Below are 20,700 nucleotides of genomic sequence, written 5' to 3' on the forward strand. Positions count from 1 at the left end.
GTACACCATTTATTCTCCAAAAGATGGACAGCCTTGTATGGATCATGACAGACAAACTGGAGAGGTATTTATTTGTTTTATAGCTATCGTTAATAATTTTTCATATGGTCATAGAGTTTAAGAAATAGATCAGAAACCTAAAAAATAACTTTATTCCAGTGCTGAGGTCTATAGTTATGATACTCCGGTGGCTGTGAAGAGGGAGACAGAATGTCATTCTGGGTACCTGAATCTTGTCTAGGACCTTGCTACTCCAAGAGTGGTCCTGGACCAGCTGCCTCAGCTTGTGATAGAAAAGGAATTTTGAGTCTCACCCCAAAATTGCTAAATTACAAACTCTGGGGGTGGGCTCAGGAATCTGTCTTTTAACGGACTCTCAGTGTGATTCATATGCATGCGAATGTTTGAGAAGCGCTGCCTGGAGAATGCTCTGCTCTGAAACAAGAGCTTGGGGAAAGGTAATGAGATAGGTGGCTGACTGATGTACACAGATTCCATTTACACTTGCTTTGACTGTGTGCCTACTTGCTTATATCCAGAGTACTTCTAGTCATGCATGACGTCAGTTCACTCTACATGCCTGTAGGACACATTAGTGACATTTTTTTTTTTTTTTTTTTTTACAAAAGTACTTGGACATTTTAATGAACTTCCCTCCATGTAGCTTCAAGCTACCAGGATACAGGCCCCACCAACACCCTTAATCTTCTCCTCGGCTCTTCTGCTGAAGAACTTGGCCTTCACAATGACAGGCTGCTTTGGGAGCTTTCCCTTCCCCAGAACTTTGTAGTAGCCCGATCGCACCACATCAATGATAGGAGCAACTCCAGTCTTGCTTTTGGCAGCATTTACCCGTGTCTGCTCACTGACCAGGGTCCACAGTTTATCAAGGTTGACAGTTGGGCAGAAGCTCTGGTTCCTCTTTAAGTGGTAATGCCGCATACCAACTTTCCCAAAGTAACCTGGGTGATATTTGTCGAAGTTGATCCTGTGATGATGCAAGCCACCAGCATTACCGCGGCCCCCGGGGTGCTTCCTGTGCTTGCCGATGCGGCCGTGGCCGTGGCTCACGTGGCCCCGAAGTTTTCGGGTCTTCCTGAGTCTGGATGGCATGTCGGTGGCAGAGCTGCCCATTAGTGACATTTTTTGTAATACTTGAGTGAAGCAAGGGTAAATGGTTTGTCTAAAACCTTGGCATAGTAAACCAACAATGCCAGGATCCGAACTTAGGAATCCCAATGAGTGTGTCATTGCTTATTACCACTTTTGAACACATTTGTAGTCTGGTGCAGCGGTCGCCAACCTTTTGGACCTCACTGACCACCAGTGGTCCGCAGACCACCTGTTGGCGACCACTGGTCTGGTGACCACTTTTCAAAATCAGCCTTTAATTATGATGTTACTTATCTGATGGAAGTGAGAGTTGATCAGAATTTTGAAAGATTTGAGAGACTTTAGAAGGCCCACTTAATATAGTCAATGGGAGCAATATCCTAAATTTCAATAGCATATTATAATTTTTCAAAGCATTTTCCCATCGGTTATCTTATGTGTTCTTCAGTATGAGGCTCAAAGAGATTGTGACTCTCTTGGGTCAAGCCATTAGTAAGGACACACACTAGTTTTTGAATATACATCATCTGACCCCTGGTCCAGTGTATGTCTGTGATGACTGCTCTGTGGCATTGCTATCTTCTAATTCTTACTTTGGCAAAAATTGTTTTAATTGATTAAGCCACTTAAAAAAAATTTGTTTTCTGTCCTTCCCTATCAAGGGAGCTCTCAGCAAAACATCCTCACTTAGTAGAGTCTGGGTCTCCTTTACCAGTTCTGGTATGGGGTAAAGAAGGTCCCCCAGCTCACTTCTTACACATCAGACTTCTATGTGGATATGGTCAGCCACACTACTGGCAGTCTCTTCATTGGAAGTAAGGATTGTCTATTTTTAAGAAAAATTATTGATTGATTTTTGAGAGAGAAAGGGAGAGAGAGAGAGATTGAATTGTTTTCCTTCTTATTTATGCATTCGTTGGTTGGTTCTTTTTTTTTCTTCAAGATTTTTGTAATTGACTTTTAGACAGAAAGGGAGTGGGAGAGAGAGAGAGAAACATCAATTGGCTGCCTCCTGCATGCCCCCTATAGGAATCAACTGGCAATCTTTCAGTGAACCTGGTGACACCCACATTGGTTGATTCTTTTATTGTGCCCTGACCAGGGATTGAACCAGAAACTTTGGCAGATTGGGATGACACTCTAACCAGCTGAGCTACCTGGCCAGGGCTGAAAGGAATTAGTTTAATCATGTAAGAACTGATCTTAGAAATTTGAATCAGATCTCTCACATAGATTAGTAGGTGTAATCCAAGTCTTTTTCCCCTTCCGTTTTTGTCTTATTTGTTTAGGGTGTTGGACCTCAGGAATATACTTTAATCAAGTTGAAAGTACTTGAGCCTTACCCATCCAAGTTAAGGTAGGTTTGCCAAAGACTTATTGTTTCAGCTGTTTGAATATCAGATACTTGTGATAAAATCCACAACTTTTTTTTTCCTTTAATGTATCTTTTTTTTCCTTAGTGGCCTGAAAGGGAGAAATATCTTTTTGGTAGCTGCTACTCTCAGACCTGAGACCATGTTTGGACAGACAAACTGCTGGGTTCGCCCTGATATGAAGTACATTGGGTTTGAGACGGCGAATGGTGATATATTCATTTGCACCCAAAGAGCTGCCAGGAATATGTCATTCCAGGGCTTTACCAAAGACAGTGGCGTGGTGCCCGTTGTTAAGGAATTAATGGGAGAGGTAAGTTGGGTAGCAGACTGTTTATTTTAGTGCATAAATTTAGGGGGAAAATTTCAACAGTGAAGCTTGAGAAAAAAGTATTAAAAAAAACTTTTAAATTGAGGCATATATATCATCAAATATGTAAATCGTGTGTATTTTTTTGGTGCATTTTCATATGTGTATACACTCATGTAAGGATTGCCCAAATTGAAATAGAAAACATTCTAGTTTTCCAGAAGGTTCTCTCCTGTCCCATTTCAGAGTCAGTGCTCACCCCCCTCCTACAAAGGTATTCCTGTTTGGCTGTACCACAGTACAGTTAACCATTCTCTGTAAGGGATATTTGGATTATTTCCTGTATTTTTCTGTTCCAAGCAGTGCTGTATCTCATTATTACCTGATGTTGGAGTTCTGCCTGAGCAGTTTTTGGGAACAGTATTAACAACCCAAATTTTTAACTGTCTCTAAATAACCTCTTTCCATGTTAATTTGAGCAGATTCTGGAGTGAGGAAAATGGGTGGTATATATTAAAAAATAGCTTTCAACCTTCATCACAGTAAATTCTATAAAAGCAGCTTATCTCTAAGAATAAAGTGGGATGGGTGGGAACTGTGTGGAATTGAAAAGCTCATTCCTTAGCTAAACAAGCAGCTACAATCCGTTTATTGTGTATGAGACTATTGGTCCAATCTTGTTGGATTTTCTGATTTTTTTAAAAAGAGAAACTAGATATATCTTTTTAATTCAATTTGTCTTCCCATTATCATTTAAGTTGGATATACAGTATTCTATCTTTGTGAAGTCTTATATTTTATTAAATAATTTTTCTATTATTTAAAGTTTTATTTGTTCCCAGGTTAATACAGCATTGGGCAGACTTCTCAGGAAAAAACAATTTATTTTTTTTAACTTTGAGGTAAATTCATAGGATTGGATTGCTGGGTCTAAGTTGTATGAACATTTTTGTGGCTCCTGCTATGTATTCTTATGTTACTTTCCTCAAGGAGTGCAATGTCAAAAGCATTGTATCAATGTACTAATTTCCTTACAACCTTAATCAGTATGTATAGTTATTTTTGGTCTCGTTGGTAAAAAAGAATGAGTTTTGTTTTATTTCATAATTTTTTTGATTACTAGCTTCTTGGGCTTAAAATAGTAGCATTGTTTTCAATTTTATTGGTTAAATTTCTTCACCTTTTATGCTCATCTTTTTCTTACACAGGAAATTCTTGGTGCATCACTTTCTGCACCATTAACATCTTACAAGGTGATCTATGTTCTCCCAATGCTCACCATTAAGGAGGATAAAGGTAAAGAGTTTATTTCTTTATAGAAATACTATGGTAATCATATCTGGCTGTATTAATCAGTTCCACACTTTGTTTTGTAAGGCACTGGTGTGGTCACAAGTGTTCCTTCTGACTCCCCCGATGATTTTGCTGCCCTCAGAGACTTGAAAAAAAAGCAGGTGAGTATCTGAGTTTCACATTCTTGTTTCCCCTTCTTCACCTAATTGGTTAGGTACCGCTGAACTACTCTATGAGATTAGGCTAAAAAGCTATTGCATGTCACTTTGAACTGCTATCTTTAACCTATTTCCTGATGTTTATATATTTTCCTGTGGTTTGAAGATTGAATATAATGTATCATTGTACATATTTTTTAAAGACTTTATTTTTTTAGAGCAGTTTTAGGTTTACAACAAAAGTGAGAGGAAGGTACAGTGATTTTTCCTTATACCCCCTCCCCCAGCATATGCTTAGCCTCCCCATTGTCAACATCACTCACCAGAAAGGTACTTTTTTTTACCAAGATGAACCACATCATAGTCACCCAAAGACCATAGTGTACCTTAGGGTTTAATCTTGGTGTTGTACATTCTGTGGGTTTGGACAAATGTATATAGTAATTATATATATCCATCATTATAAATCATACAGAACATTTTCACTCCTTAAAAGTTCTCTGTATTTTCCTATTCATCTCTCTCCCTCCTAGAGCCAAGTTGCCTAGTTTGAATCTCAGTTCTGTCACTTGCTGGCTAACTGGCAGATCTTGGGCAAATTACTTAATGTCTTAGTGCCTCAATTTTCTTATCTGTAAAATGGGGAAAATAATGCCTACTTCTTTAGTTTATTTTGAGTTTTAAGTAAGTTAATTTGTAAGTACTATATTATATAAGAGCTGGCTTTTATTACCATCCAAAATGTGTAAGTTGCTTAAAAGACATATAACCAATTCTTGGTTATCTAGAAAAATGACAGTAAAGGTAAAACAAATTCTCCTTTATGTCCTTAAATATTTTCATTTTAGCTATGTATGGTGTCACATGGGTACCAGACTTATGAGGGTGGTCACTTTATAACATATAATTGTCTAACCACTCCACCACATTGTACACCTGAAACTAATATAATATTGCATGTCAACTGTAATTGAAAGAAAAACCTTTTTAAAGCTTCACTTTAAGCTCAAGCAACTAGTAACTTAGTTGAATATTCATTCGATTTCTCGAACCTAGTCTTTTTTCCATGGAAACATGGTAAGGCACATTAACATATGCACAGTTAAGGAAAAAAAGGTTCGTTCACATCACCTGGCATTTAGTAGTCATGAACAAGTAAGTTAATGAAGTGAATAAAACTGCTTTTTTAAAATTTGAATTTCTTAATTTAAAGAGCAAAAAAAGGGAACATGTATTATATGTGCAATAAACCTTTGGGCTGGGTAGGGGGAGCTGCGGGGCGGGGGGTGGGGGACATCTGTAGTCAACAATAAAAAAAAAGGAGTGGTGAGAGGGGACATCCTTGCATTTACCTAATATTAGTGGGAAAGCTTCGAGTTTCTCATCATGTTGGTAGCTGTAGGTTTTTTAGTTGTTTTTAAAAATTTTTAAGATATATTTTTATTGATTTCAGAGAGGAAGGAAGAAGGAGAGAGAGAAACATCAATGATGAGAGAGAATCCTTGATTGGCTGCCTCCTGCATGCTCTACATTGGCAATAGAGCCTGCAACCCTGGCATGTGCCCTGACCAGGAATTGAACTGTGACCTCCTGGTCATAGGTCAGTGCTCAACTACTGAGCCTCGCCAGTTGGGCAGTTGTAGTTTTTATCATCTTTCTGAAGCTGAGCAAGCACCTCTTTATTCTAGTTTACTGAGAGTTTTTATCATGAATGGGTGCTGGATTTTGTCAAATGCTTATTTTCCATTTGTTGATATGATCATATGAACTTTTCTTTTTTAATTGGTTGATGTGATGGATTTCATTAAACTTTTGAAAAGTTTTCTGATAGTCACATTTCCATTGCAACCTAGAATATGAACCTCATTTTAAGTGGGGTGTGTGTGTCAGTTTTTGCTTTTGGCTGTACGGTTTCATCATTTAAGCCATTCATTATAACTTAAACTGTTGAGTTTTTAAAAGTCATAGATCCTTTCTTGAGCTATGTGGTAAAGATAAAAAAATTGCTCTGTATGGAAAGGAGAAGAAATACTAGCTCAAAAAAAGTTTAGAGGTTTCTTTTCTCAATTATCATACTAATAAAGTGTTGATCATTAATGTTAACTTTAAAATTTTTTTGTAGGCTTTACGAGCAAAGTATGGAATTAGAGATGACATGGTCTTGCCATTTGAGCCAGTGAGTACATAGATTATTCTATATATTCATATCCATATCTTCATTAGAGAAAAAAAAGAGCTGACTTTTTTTTTTTTGTAACAAAATTAATTAATGGAGTATGGAAATAAGGGGGTTTACTTGAGAGTTTATTTTAACGTGATGTCTGCTTTGGCAGGTAAGAGTGAAAGAAAAACTAACAATAAGTATTAGCACCTAGCAAACAAATGGCTTTTTAGCATCACCGATTTTATAGTAGCTTATTTTGCTAGTTTGGCCAATTTCTAGGCTTCTGAGGACATTTTGCCATCCTATCTAATAAAGAGGCAATATGCTAATTGACCATCACTCCGTCATAAAGATGGGGGCCAAGTTCCCATAAGGAGCCTTAACAAGCAATTAGCAGGGACCTGAGGCTATGCCCTCCCCCGACCCTGTGGGGCTTGACAGGGGACCTCAGGTCACATCCCCCACCCGGCAGGGCTTGACAGGGGACCTCAGGCCATGCCCCCCGCCCGGTGGGGCTTGACGGGGGACCTCAAGGTGGTGAGGTCCCGTGGTGCGCCCCAGCTTCCCGTCCTGGTGCTGGGCTAGGGGACCTCAGGCTGCTCCCCCTGCCCCAGTGCCAGGCCGGGGGACCTCAGACCGCACCCCCTGTCTGGCGGGGCTTGACAGGGGACCTCTGGCCATGTCCCCTGCCCCAGCACTGGACCAGGGGACCTGAGACTGCGACCCCCTGCTTTGCTTGGCTTGACAGGGGACCTCAGGCCGTGCCCCCCACCCAGCGGGGCTTGACAGGGGACCTCAAGGTGCAACCCCAGTGCTGGGTCGGGGGAACTCAGGCCACGCCCCCCACCAGGTGGGGCTTGACAAAACTTCAGGCCATGCCCCCCACCCCAGCACCAGGCCGGGGGACCTCAGACCACAACACCCACCTGGCGGGGCTTGACAGGGGACCACAGGCCACACCCCCCGCCCCAGCACTGGGCCAGGGGACCTGAGGCTGCACCCCCCTGCCTGGCTGGGCTTGACGGGACCTCAGGCCATGCCCCCCACCCAGCGGGGCTTCACAGGGGACCTCAGGCCATGCCCCCTACCCAGTGGGGCTTCACAGGGGACCTCAAGGTGCACCCCCAGTGCTGGGTCGGGGGAACTCGGGCCGTGCCCCCTGCCCAGTGGGGCTTGACGGGGGACCTGAGGCTGCACCCCCCCACCTGGCAGGGCTTGATGGAGGACCTCAGGTCATGCCCCCCACCCAACGGGGCTTGACGGGGGACCTCAAGGCACGCCCCCGCCCTGGTCTGGGTTGGGGGACCTCAGGCCATGCCCCTATCCTGGTGCTGGGCCAGGGGACCTGAGGATATACCCCCTGCCCAGCGGGGCTTGGCAAGGGTGGGACTGGCCGGGTCTGGATCTAGCCCAATTGGGTGTGGGGGGTGGGGCGGGGCTGGCCGGGTCTGGGTCTCATGCGATTTTGAGGTGCATGTGGGTGGGTGGGGACTTGACTCTGGGTCCTGTGGTGCGCCCCAGACTCTGACAGGAGGAAGGTTTTCATATACATTTTACTAATTTTCTTTCATCTCTGACACTTCTATTATAGAGATAGGGCAAATAGCAATATTAAAATATTTCCTCTAATTAATCCTCTTTTAATGTGCATGAATTTCGTGCACCAGGCCACTAGTATTATTCATAAATGTTTATGTTTTCACGTTAGTGCCTGCAGAAGAAAAAGCATTTAAATTACCAGCAAGTAACTTTCATGACAAATCTAGAAGACTTATTAGAAAATAAAAACAAGACCCTCCAAAAATTTATTTGTTTTCATAGTTTTGCTAGTTTCAATGTTAATTATTTTGTTAATTGGATGGCGGTGGAGGGATGAGAGCTGGGGACGGTGTACATGTAAGGGTGGGACAATGTGGGGTTGCTGCACAGAGTTTGTGGAGAGGAGGAGGACAAATTCACATCTAGATCTTGGTTAGTCACTGTGTGATTACTGACAGTGGAGGCAAAAGGACTGTGCCCCACAGGGCAGTTTTGTGTGTATTCAGGATGAGTAGGTTCCTGACATTGTTGTTTTTGCAGGTGCCAGTCATTGAAATCCCAGGTTTTGGAAATCTTTCTGCTGTAACCATTTGTGATGAGTTGAAAGTTCAGAGCCAGAATGACCGAGAAAAGCTTGCAGAAGCAAAGGAGAAATTATATCTAAAAGGGTTTTATGATGGTGTAAGTAATAATTTTTTATTGTTTTATTTGATTTACTGCATGCTCTGTGATTTTCTTAATCATTTAAAAAATATGTAGAAAAATTCAATATAGTTTCAGCCATATACTGACCTAGGACAGGTTAATATGAGATTGATAAGAGATTCTTCTATTTCAACCCTTTTTTAATCTTTTGTGAGGGAGTAATAGTATTTACAGAAATTACATTTTTGTGTCCTGTATGAAACTCTTAAGGAATGAATTTCTTGAGAAGATATTTAAAGTTTGTTCATATTATTATGCACTAAACTCCAAAGGTTTATTGCATGGATAATACATGTTCCCTTCTTTGGCTCTTTAAATTAAGAAGTTTATATTTTTTAAAAAGGCAATTTTATTCAGTTCATTAGCTTACTTGGTAATGACTACGAAACGCCAGGGGAGCACAGCAGAATGAACGAACCTTTTTTTCCTTAACTGTGCGTATGTTAATGTGACTTACTGCATTTCCATGGAAAGAAGACTAGGTTAGAGAAAGCGAATATTCAGCTAAGTTGTTAGTTGCTTGAGCTTGAGCTTAAAATGAAGATTTAAAAAGTTTTTTTTTTCAATTACAGTTGACATGCAATATTATATTATTTTCAGGTGTACAATATGGTGGAGTGGGTTAGACAGTTATAGGTTATAAAGTGACCACCCTCATAAGTCTGGTACCCATGTGACACCATACATAGCTAAAATGAAGATATGTAAGGACATAAATGAGAATTTGTCTTACCTTTACTGTCATTTTTCTAGATAACCAAGAATTGGTTATATGTCTTTTAAGCAACTTACACATTTTGGATGGTAATAAAAGCCAGCTCTTATATAATATAGTACTTACAAATTAACTTACTTAAAACTCAAAATAAACTAAAGAAGTAGGCATTATTTTCCCCATTTTACAGATAAGAAAATTGAGGCACTAAGACATTAAGTAATTTGCCCAAGATCTGCCAGTTAGCCAGCAAGTGACAGAACTGAGATTCAAACTAGGCAGCTTGGCCCTAGGACTGTGCTCTTAACCATTGCATCGTAATGATGAAGAAGTATCATTTCATAATGATGAATTAAATAGATATGAAGCCAAAACCGGTTTGGCTCAGTGGATAGAGCGTCGGCCTGCGGACTGAAGGGTCCCAGGTTCGATTCCGGTCAAGGGCATGTACTTTGGTTGCGGGCACATCCCCAGTGGGAGGTGTGCAGGAGGCAGCTGATCGATGTTTCTCTCTTATCGATGTTTCTAGCTCTCTATCCCTCTCCCTTCCTCACTGTAAAATATCAATAAAATATATTAAAAAAAATAGATATGAAGCATTTTGGTAATGTTAGAGGATTGGAAGGTCAAAAAAGAACTTGTGTCTTTCACTTGGAAACTGTTTGAGAGAGACACAGGAGTCAGGTAGAGGGAAGTCAGTTTCAGCTGGAAAGGGGATGGTGGCTTAGAGCTGTGGCAGCAATGGCAAGCTAATACTTCACCCTAGAATTAAATTTCCCCGCTAAGTAAAAGGCAGAGCTGAAAAATAGTAGGCTTCCTCTTAGCTCAGTTTATCACATGGCTAGGCAAAGGAGAAAGCTGGTTGGCAACAGGCGGATTTGGAAAGAGAAGCCTAAGTGGTGCTGAGCTGAGTGGTGCTCAGTTCCTTCTCGCAAAGCCATGAGGAATGAGGTGCGTTAGTATAGCGGAGTTCTCTCCACACAGCAACCTGAGAAGTGGAAAGGAAGTGAGGGTTTCTTCCTAATCAGGCTCATGACAGCTATCCTCATTATACTAAAAGAAAACAAATGTGTTATACATATTAGTTGTCCAAACTATGCCAAAGTAAAAAGTTAAGGTTGTAAATGTGATAAATTTCACCCTAAAAATACCTTGGGTTGGTGGGTGGAAGTAAATTTAGTTAGGAAAAAAGTTTGGTTGGGGGAAGGAACTCAGAGCAAATTTTAATTATTTTCTATGTGTTTCTTTCTTCACTCTCATCCTTTTAGGTAATGTTGGTGGATGGATTTAAAGGACAGAAGGTCCAAGATGTAAAGAAGACTATTCAGAAAAAGATGATTGACATTGTATGTGAAAGGCTATCCACTCAAGGCTGTTTTAGGAAAAATATTTTAGTTAAAAGACAGACTGTACAGTGTTAATTAGCAGGGTGTCTGAAGTAGAACCTTGAGCTTTATTAAAGATAGCGTATTGTTTTGTGGCAGAATATAGGAGACCTATTTAGCAGTTCATTTAAGTTGAACTTCCCACCTGTAATGTTGATGAATAGTGTTCTAAAGTTGGTACGTGTAAAGCACATGCAGAGAACTTTAATATGCTGCTGATGGTGGCCATTTGAGATACTAGCAGTTACAATTCTCTTTCTGTAGTGCTTTATTTGTCACTTTCATCCTTCCCCGCATTTTCAATTTTGTTGTAACTTTCTTCTATTGAGCTACTTAAACTACTTGTTAAATTAAAATTTTATTTTTGACAGTTATATGTATTCAAGATACAGAGAGAGAGTTGTCTGTAAGGCTTATTAAAATAAGTCACAATTTCCTCTTTATCCTTCCGCATTCTCTTAAATTACTCTTCGTTGGAGGGGCTCACTTTCTTTTTTTTTTTTTTTTTTTAATAAATCTTTATTGTTCAGATTATTACAGGTGTTCCTCTTTTTTTCCCCCTAGCTCCCCTCCACCTGATTCCCCACCCCACCCCATGCCCTTACCCCCCGCCACTGTCTTCATCCATAGGTGTAAGCTTTTTGTCCAGTCTCTTCCCGCACCCCTCACACACCCTCCCCCCTGAGAATTGTCAGTCCACTCCCTTTCTATGTCCCTGATTCTATTATATTCACCAGTCCATTCTGTTCTTCAGATTTTTTATTCACTTGATTTTTAGATTCACTTGTTGGTAGGTATGTATTTGATGTCATTTTGTTGTTCATAATTTTTATCTTTACCTTTTTCTTCTTCTTCCTCTTCTTAAAGAACACCCTTCAGCATTTCATGTAATCCTGGTTTGGTGGTGATGAACTCCTTTAGCTTTTTCTTGTCTGTGAAGCTCTTTATCTGACCTTCAACTCTGAATGATAGCTTTGCTGGGTAGAGTAATCTTGGTTGTAGGTTCTTGCTGTTCATCACTTTGAATATTTCTTGCCACTCCCTTCTGGCCTGCATAGTTTCTGCCGAGAAATCAGCTGACAGTCGTATGGGTGCTCCCTTGTAGGTAACTAACCGTTTTTCTCTTGCTGCTTTCAAGATTTTCTCTTTGTCTTTTGCTCTTGGCATTTTAATTATGATGTGTCTTGGTGTGGTCCTCTTTGGATTCCTCTTGTATGGGGTTCTGTGTGCTTCCTGAACTTGTAAGTCTATTTCTTTCACCAGGTAGGGAAAGTTTTCTGTCATTATTTCTTCTAATAGGTTTTCAATATTTTGCTCTTTCTCTTCTTCTGGCACCCCAAAAATTTGGATGTTGGTACGCTTAAAGTTGTCCCAGAGGCTCCTTACACTATCTTCATATTTTAGGATTTTTTCTTTTTGTTTTTCTGGTTGGGTGTTTTTTGTTTCCTCATATTTCAGATCTTTGGTTTGATTCTTGGGGTACGTTGATCTACAGTTGAGTTTTGGTATATTCTTTATTTCAGACAGTGTATGCTTAATTTCTGACTGGTCCTTTTCCATTTTTTTGGCATTCCCATTAAGGTCCTTGAAGGTCTCATCAAGTTTCTCGGCGGTTTTTAGAAGATTCTTGAGTAACCTTATAAATGTGGTTCTGAACTCTATGTCATCCAATAGTTTGCTTTCCTCCATTTCTCTCATTCGTGACATGTTTCTTTGTCTCCGCATTTTGCTGCTTCCTTGTGTTGATGGAGTGGCTTTGTGTGGTAGGTGACCTATAGGGGCCAGTAGCTCAGCCTCCCCAATCACCTGAGGTGGACGCCTTTGGTACACCCCTTTGTGGGCTGAGTGCAAAGTCTTGGTGTAGTTAAGCCTTGATTGCTGTTGGTACAATGGGAGGAATTGACCTCCAGGCCAATTGGCTGTGAGGACCCGCTGTGTCTATAATGGAAGAACTGCTGTGCTGGAGACACGCTTATGGTGCCGGACTTGTTTCAGTGGGGCTTTGGTGCTCACTGAGTCTGCCTCTTGAATGTGTCACTTATGGATATGAGGAGTTGAAATCTGGTGTCTCACTCTGACCACTAGGTACACTGGCTTCTGGATCTCCAATGGGGTGCAGGTCAGCTACTGTCTGAGGCCACCCAGCAGGAGCTACAGCAAGAACTACAGTTTTCTCCTCTTTGCTTGGAGTTTGGAGGTTTTGGAGCTGTCTGACCCGGGCTGCAAGTTTGCTAGGTTAAGCTGCGATAGGGCAGGCCATTCATATGCTAAAGCTGCTGCTTGGAGCTTGGGTGGGTTCGTAGATTGTGCAGGGAGGGGTCTCAGGGCATGACTAGGCTAGGGCGTGGCAAACAGCGATGGCTGCCAGTAAGCTGCCTCTGCGTCTCCGACCGTGTCCCCGCGCCCCGCGCCCCAGCACAATAAACAATTGTTCCTGCGCGCAGCCCTGCAAGCAAGCCTCCCTCACTTTCCGACCCCACGGCAGACAGTCCAGCTTCTCCCTGTAGGAGTTTGGGTCCCCCGCGTCTCCCCAGAAACGAGTTCGGAGTAATCGGGAGCTTATCTCCCTTCGGGTTGAAAACAGCAGCGCTTTCAGTCACCCGCTTTCAGTCACCCGTCGCCAGCCCAATTCGCGCGTCTCCGTACCTCAGCTTTTCAGCGCTTGTGCACCCCTCAATGCTGTTTGCTCTTTCCTTCTAGTTGTAGAACTTCCACTCAGCCAGCTTTCCCGTGGTTCTGGGTGATAGACGTTCTGTCTTTTAGTTGTAGTTTTGAAATTGTTGTGCGAGGCAGCAGTTTAGGTGTTTACCTACGCCACCATCTTGGTTTTTGGAGGGGCTCACTTTCAACTGTTTTAGGTTTTTTTAGTATTGACCTTCATCTCTTGTAGATCTCAAATCTAAATGTAGTATAGTTTTCTGATTTTATTTTTCAGTATTAGGCATCAGCCATTGACTTTATACTATTGAAGATCAAGATTTCTTCCTGCCTTGTGGCTTCCTCTCTAATCTCACCATATTCATGTACACTTCTCCATCCCCCATCATCCTGGTATAGGTATATTGTAATTTATGTTAGAGCCATACTCAGTGTTTACATTTTTGAGACATGGCTGATCTATAATGTATACAATAACTTATCTTCCCTAGCTTTTGCGTTTCCCTGGAGTTAATAGTGGTCTCTTTAAAAAAAATTTCCTCGCTTTTAAATATACTTCTCAACACACCATCCCAGTCTCTGCCCCGTCTGTTTATTTCTCCTCTCAATACTTTCAAACACATCAGTGTGCTCTTGGTTCCATCTCAGAGACTCGCCCAGGGCCTCTGGCCTGTTTTAGGCGGTACTGTTTCCTTGTACTGGTGCACAGATGTCCTGAGGTGTTCCTCCACCATTACTAAAGCTTTCCTTTGCTTCTCTTGAGTTGGATGCCCTGTGTCCTTGATTCCCTGACTGCTTCTTTCTTATTTACTCTCATTTTAGTGAAGCTTTGCCTCTAGTAGCTTTCCTGAGAAAAGTGTCTGGAAGTTAAATTTTTACAACCTTTCATGTCTCAAATATCTTCACCGTCTCCTCATTTGCCCTTCTTTACCTGGGAATAGAATTCTGGATTGGAAATAATTTTTCCTTAAAATTTTGAGGGCCGTTAAACATGGTGTTCTGGTTCAGTGATACCTTTGAGAAGTCCAAAAGCATTCTGGGAGTAACTGTTAAAAGTCTTAGTCCTCCTTTATTCAGCCACACGTTTCCTTTTTCAGAAATATCTTGTGCCACCAATCCCTGAGTTTTTTGGAGGTTCTGCAGTGTGGAGTGGGTTGCTTATTAGCTTTCTCTACCATTGGCTTAGAATTCGGCCAGCTTTCTTCAACCTGCTAATACAGTTAGCACTCATCCTGCTCTTCAGTTTCCAGAATTTGGTGGATAGTGTTTCTTCAGTTTTTCTCGTCTTTGTAGGTTCGTGCCATTAAAAAAAATAAACAACTCTACGTTGTCCTTTTATTGAAATTTTAGAGGCAGCAGAGTTAAACATGTTTTTACTTCACTATCTTTAAACAAAAATCCCAGCTATTGAAGTTCAGCATGAGGAATTGCATTTAAAAACATAGAGCAATAAATCATTATATGGGTAATAATGCTGAATATTTTAAAAAAAATTATCCTTGCTTAAAAAGTTTGGGACCATAATGCATTAAGAGATACTTATATTTGGTAAAAAATAAAATTCATGGTCAGTTTTCTAGTGGGAATTTTTCATGACACTATAAGTCTTTAGGAACAGTATTTTTCTATTTTTAATTTTTGGGTATCTATTTTTTTTTTTAAGTTTCATGTATTTAATTCTCTATTTTCTTTACATTTTTATAACAAGGATAAAAAGATGTCATAGGCAGCCTAATCTCCAAACCATAGATTTAAAAGTGATTACACTTCTTTGATTTTGACTGAAGAGGAATATTTTACCTAGGGAAGGTGATCCATTTGACAAAGATGCACACCTTTTCAAAAGCAAGTGTTATGTGCATGGGTTTGGATTTATGGCAGGTCCATTCCCCCTGGTTCTCTCATAGTGCCCCATGCCATAGCATACTGGCCTTGAACCACTACCTGGCCTCTGCCTGTAGGATGCAGGCACTGAAGCAGGTTACATAGTGGAAAAAACAGAACAAAACAAAAATACAAAAGCAAGTGTATAGAAAATAAGGCAGATAACTTACCCTGGGAAGAAAGAAGATATAATGAAAATGCATTTTTAAAAAAAGTTGTTTTATCCTTGAGAAATAGACATTGACTTGACATGATATCTGATATATTTTTATTTACTTTCATTTAGGGAGATGCATTTATTTACATGGAACCAGAGAAACAAGTTATGTCCAGGTCTTCAGATGAATGCGTCGTGGCCCTGTGTGACCAATGGTTAGTTTCTCTCATAGCAAGAAATTTCCTCCAGTCACTCTCCTTCCCCTTTAGACTTTTACTGTTTTCTAATCAATGTGCATACTTCCAGGTACTTGGATTATGGAGAAGAGAACTGGAAAAAGCAGACATCCCAGTGCTTGAAGAACCTGGAAACGTAAGATGGGAGAAAGCGATGCGGGAAGGGAAAGGAGATGAGAAGCATAGAAGACAGTGAAGGTGAAGGGAGACACTGTGCTTTTTACTCTCCAGATTCGGGGAGGAGACCAGGAGGAATTTTGAAGCTACCTTAGGCTGGCTACAAGAGCACGCTTGCTCAAGAACTTACGGTTTGGGTAAGCAAACTTCAGATTTTTCTGTTTGAATGACTTCGGCAAATTAACACTTTTTCCTCATTCCATCTTTTCTAGTGTTTTTCTGAATTGGAAGTGAGAGCTTTCGGTTAGAGGATGAGGGAAACCAAGATGGGGTCTCCTACCTACTAACCCAGTTTGCTCTTTATTTACCATTTTGTTTTTATTAATTATCTGAGTAAATTTAAGAACTTCCTTTATAAGCAGCTTTGTAAGTCCTGTAGAACTATTCTTAAAATGTGGATTTATAGATGAAGTGTCTCTTAGGTCCCTCATGCATTAGTTTTCTTCTTTTTATCTTGCAGGTACCCGACTGCCTTGGGATGAGCAGTGGCTGATTGAATCACTCTCCGATTCCACTATTTACATGGCATTTTACACAGTGGCACACCTGTTGCAGGGGGGTAACTTGCGCGGACAGGCAGAGTCTCCACTGGGCATCAGGTTGGTAAATGGATAAGGGAAAGAAATCTAGTTTGGCAGCAAAATATACCGTCTTTTGATTCAAGTATTGGAGGTTCTTTTTCAATATTTAGTTTTCATAAGAATTCATTTAACAGCCCTAGCCAGTGTGGGCCAGTTGGTTGAACATCATCCTGTACACCGAAAGGTCACTGGTTCGATTTCTGTCAGGACACATACCCAGGTTGGAGGTGTGTGTGGGAGGCAACCTATCCATGTTTCTCACATCAATGTTTCTCTTTCCCCTCTCCCTTCCACTCTCTAAAAAAATCAAAGCCATACTTTTTTAAAAAAGGAATTCATTTAGCAGAATTTTGCTATGCTGTTTTTGTTTTGTTTTTCGCTATTAAACTGAGAAAAAGTAATCAATAGCCCCTCTTCTTTTTTATTATTATCCGTCCTTCATTTTTATGGGAGTCTATTGTACTAATTTGTTACTCTTAACTACATTAAGAGATTCCTAATTCCTGGTTAGATTGAAATACTGATTCTTTCTAAAAAATTACATATGTTTTGTTGTTGTTTGTTCTATTTTAAATACAGACCACAGCAGATGACCAAGGAAGTCTGGGATTATGTTTTCTTCAAGGAAGCTCCATTTCCTAAGACTCACATCCCAAAGGAAAAATTAGATCAGCTCAAGCATGAGTTTGAGTTCTGGTATCCTGTGGATCTTAGAGTCTCTGGCAAGGATCTTGTTCCAAATCATCTTTCATATTATCTTTATAATCATGTGGCTATGTGGCCAGAGCAAAGGTGAGTGCTAAAAAGGATATGGACTAAATTTATTGCTTATTGACATGAGTGTCTTATGGCTTCAAATATGTAAGAAGTTATTATGCAGGGTATAGATTTGCCAAGTACATTAGCATCATATATCTATACTTATTTACATTTTAATTTATGCAAAGATGCAATGTTGTAGACACTATTTCTGTGCACACCTTTTCAAAAGGTGTGTTTTTATATAGCCCTGCCTGTGTTTTTTAAGTATGTACATAGTAATTCACTGTATGCTTGTACCATAGTTTTATAACCAGTCCTTTGCTAATGGACACTTTCATTGTTTTCATTTGTTTCCTGTTACAAACAGACCTTAGTAAATATCCTTGTACATTTGTGTTAGCAAACTTTTGTTAATCTTTTAGCATTTATCTCAACATTTTAAGCCTAAACCACAATCTTTAAGTTTTATTTTCTCTCTTTAAACATTTACCTATAAAGTGACAAATGGCCTGTAGCTGTGAGAGCAAATGGACATCTTCTCCTCAACTCTGAGAAGGTAAGGCTCATTGAGAGTTAAAAATTCCAGAAAGCTGTTCTAATTTAGGAAGTTGCACTTTTTTAAAATTAAAGAAATAAAGAATATGAAAATCAGATGCTTAAAAGTCTTACATTTAAAATGTTTAGGACTACCAGTATAAATTAAAGTTTTATCTTTAAAATTGAGTGTGTGGCCCTGGCTGGTGTGGTTCAGTTGGTTGGGTGTCATCCTGTGCATCAAAGGGTTGCTGGTTCAAGTCCCAGTTAGGGCACATGCCCAGGTTATGGGCTTGATCTCTGGTAGGGGTCCTGTAAGAGGCAGCCTATTAATGTGTTGCTCTCACATCGATGTGTCTCTCCTTCTCTCTTCCTTTCTCTCTAAAAATCAATAAAAAATATTTAAAAAGTAAAATGTGTAGAGTAGGTAGTATTAATTGAGGGGAGGGAACCTACCTATTAGAACACTTGTACAGTATTTATTTTCACAAAAGGTAACATGAATTGTGACTGGAGCAGAGAGAGAGACAGGAAAACAGAGACAGACACAGTAACTCTAAAGACCTTAGAGTATCTTTCTCAGTTAAGTTGAAACAATAGCTTGGTGGTTTTTGTATTTTGTTTTATGCTGTGACTGGCCGTTAAATTAGAATGTTAGAATTTTGGAGTTTGTTATAACATGACATTTTCTTTGGTTTCAACATTGTTGTATTATACACTGTGCTGATTTTATTGGTACATGATATTTTATTGCCATGAGGTGGAACATTGATATAATAATCACCTCTCTTTGATATCAGCAAAGTTATGATTAAGACATAAGAAATTTAAAATAAAGATTGCTGAGTTGGGCACAGTGCTCCTTAGATGTGCTGCCCTCAGGCAGAGCACAATTTGAACAACCAGTTATCATGACCCTAATCACAGGAAGTTCCTAAAACCCTAATAACTGTGGCCTCATGAGCTAGTCCTTTTATTTTTGAAGGACTAGTTAATATAGAGCTCTTCTCTATATCACCTGAAGTGTTCCAGAGTTATAGTGGAATAATTCCATATGCATAAAGTAATAGTCAAGTCTAATGGAAAGAGCAGTGGACTGAGCTTCAGCCTGGAGATCCTGTCCCAGCTCTCACTCACCAGCTGAATGACCCATAGAAGTCACTATTGACTGGACGTCAGTCCTCACCTCTGTAAAATTAGTTTAGGGTATCTTTTTCTTCTACCTTTCTAACCCTTGTTGTCTTTATCTGATCGTGGCCAACCCATTTAATGTGATTTGGTTGGTCAGGTCTGTTTCATTTATGTATAGTCCTGCTAATGCTTACTTACTGGCTTTCTACTCCAGATGTCAAAATCCACAGGCAACTTTCTCACTTTGACCCAAGCTATTGACAAATTTTCAGCCGATGGTGAGTATACTTTTTTATCATTGCTGTCGCATAGGATTTGATTCTCCTCAGATTACACAAGGCAATTTAACATTTGTTTTAATCTTATTGCTTTTCTCTTTTGCTCTTACCAATACTTTAAAAGTATTCATGGGCCCTAGCTGGTTTGGCTCAGTGGATAGAGTGTCAGCCTGTGGACTAAAGGGTCCCAGGTTCGATTCTGATCAAGGGCACATGCCTGGGTTGTGGGCTTGATCCCCAGTGGGGGACGTGCAGGAGGCAGCCAATCAATGATTCTCTCTCATCATTGATATTTCTATCTCTCTTTCCCTCTCCCTTCCTCTCTGAAATCAATAAAGATACATTAAAAAAAAAGTATTCATGGTTTCTTTGTATACAAGCTCGTAATGTTTAAAACATAAGAATTGCTGAGACACAACAATACTGAAATTAGGCCAATTAATAAACCCTCCATGGCCTCTAATTGTTCAGGTGAAAGGAATAGTCGCATGTCTCTCACTTTAAACCAAAAGCTAGAAATGATTAAGCTTCATGAGCAAAGCATGTTGAAAGCTGAGATGGGCTAAGAGCTAGACCTCTTTCCTCAGGTAGCCAAGTTGTGAAAGGAAAAGTTATTGAAGGAAATTAAAAGTACTCCTCCAGTGAACACAGTAATAATAAGGAAGCGAAACAGCTTTATTGCTGATATGAAAGTTTTAGTGGTCTGGATAGAAGCTCAAACCAGCCACAACATTCCCTTAAGCCAAAGCCTAATCCAGGTAAGGCCCAACTCTTTTTAGTTCTATGAAACCTGAGAGAGGTGAGGAAGCTGCAGAAAAAAAACCTGAAGTTAACAGTGGTTGGTTCATGAGGTTTAAAGAAAATGTCTCCATAGCACAGTTCATAGTTTCCTCACTCATTTTTAAAAAATATTTTATTGATTTTTTACAGAGAGGAAGGGAGAGGGATAGAGAGTTAGAAACATCGATGAGAGAGAAACATCGATCAGCTGCCTCCTGCACACCCCCCTGCTGGGGATGTGCCCGCAACCAAGGTACATGCCCTTGACTGGAATCGAACCTGAGACTCTTCTGTCCACAGGCCGACGCTCTATCCACTGAGCCAAACCAGTCAGGGCTCCTCATTCTTTTTGGCAGCCACATGCTTTCCATTGCAAGGATGTCCTATACTTTATGTAATTAGGCTCTTATTGATGGCTTTTTTTTTTCAGTATTTTAGAATGGAAGATTTTGGTTGGAAAGTAAAATTTTGTTAGTAGAAAACTTGGAAGGAAGAATCTACTCTGAGGACTAGGAATTAAATATGTATTTGTACACATGAAGCACCAATGTGTGTTTTCATGCATTAAAATGTCATAATATTTTGCTATCTCTAAATGAGACTGAGATGTTGATAGGGATATCTATCCCTAGTTTATTAAATTTTTCTTTTGCCTCATTGAAGATCACTTTATCTCATTAACTCAACATTCCTGAGAAGAAAAGCATATTGATGCTAAGTGTATGCAAATTAATACAGATGGTGCAAATATTTTAACAGCATCTACT

At 40.1% G+C, this 20,700-nt stretch overlaps 2 protein-coding genes across 2 annotated transcripts in view; one reads left to right on the forward strand and one right to left on the reverse strand.

Annotated features, from left to right (window-relative positions):
* The window catches only part of LARS1 (leucyl-tRNA synthetase 1), a 65,073-nt gene that overhangs the window by 19,907 nt on the left and 24,466 nt on the right, over positions 1-20,700 (forward strand). The window contains exons 8-22 of the mRNA XM_080672091.1: positions 1-64; positions 2,403-2,470; positions 2,574-2,799; positions 4,005-4,092; positions 4,174-4,250; positions 6,370-6,423; positions 8,491-8,631; positions 10,639-10,716; positions 15,584-15,669; positions 15,761-15,826; positions 15,922-16,004; positions 16,328-16,466; positions 17,028-17,240; positions 17,709-17,766; positions 19,090-19,153. Of these exons, the coding sequence (XP_080528217.1) occupies positions 1-64; positions 2,403-2,470; positions 2,574-2,799; positions 4,005-4,092; positions 4,174-4,250; positions 6,370-6,423; positions 8,491-8,631; positions 10,639-10,716; positions 15,584-15,669; positions 15,761-15,826; positions 15,922-16,004; positions 16,328-16,466; positions 17,028-17,240; positions 17,709-17,766; positions 19,090-19,153 (1,505 nt within the window). The remainder of the gene's footprint in view (positions 65-2,402; positions 2,471-2,573; positions 2,800-4,004; positions 4,093-4,173; positions 4,251-6,369; positions 6,424-8,490; positions 8,632-10,638; positions 10,717-15,583; positions 15,670-15,760; positions 15,827-15,921; positions 16,005-16,327; positions 16,467-17,027; positions 17,241-17,708; positions 17,767-19,089; positions 19,154-20,700) is intronic.
* LOC308251234 (large ribosomal subunit protein uL15) lies at positions 629-1,123 on the reverse strand. The gene has a single exon (XM_080674380.1). The coding sequence runs from the start codon at positions 1,111-1,113 to the stop codon at positions 667-669; it is 447 nt and encodes a 148-aa protein (XP_080530506.1). The 5' UTR covers positions 1,114-1,123; the 3' UTR covers positions 629-666.

This window comes from Plecotus auritus (genome assembly GCF_963455305.1).
Source record: "Plecotus auritus genome assembly, chromosome: 6".
Taxonomy (NCBI): domain Eukaryota; kingdom Metazoa; phylum Chordata; class Mammalia; order Chiroptera; family Vespertilionidae; genus Plecotus; species Plecotus auritus.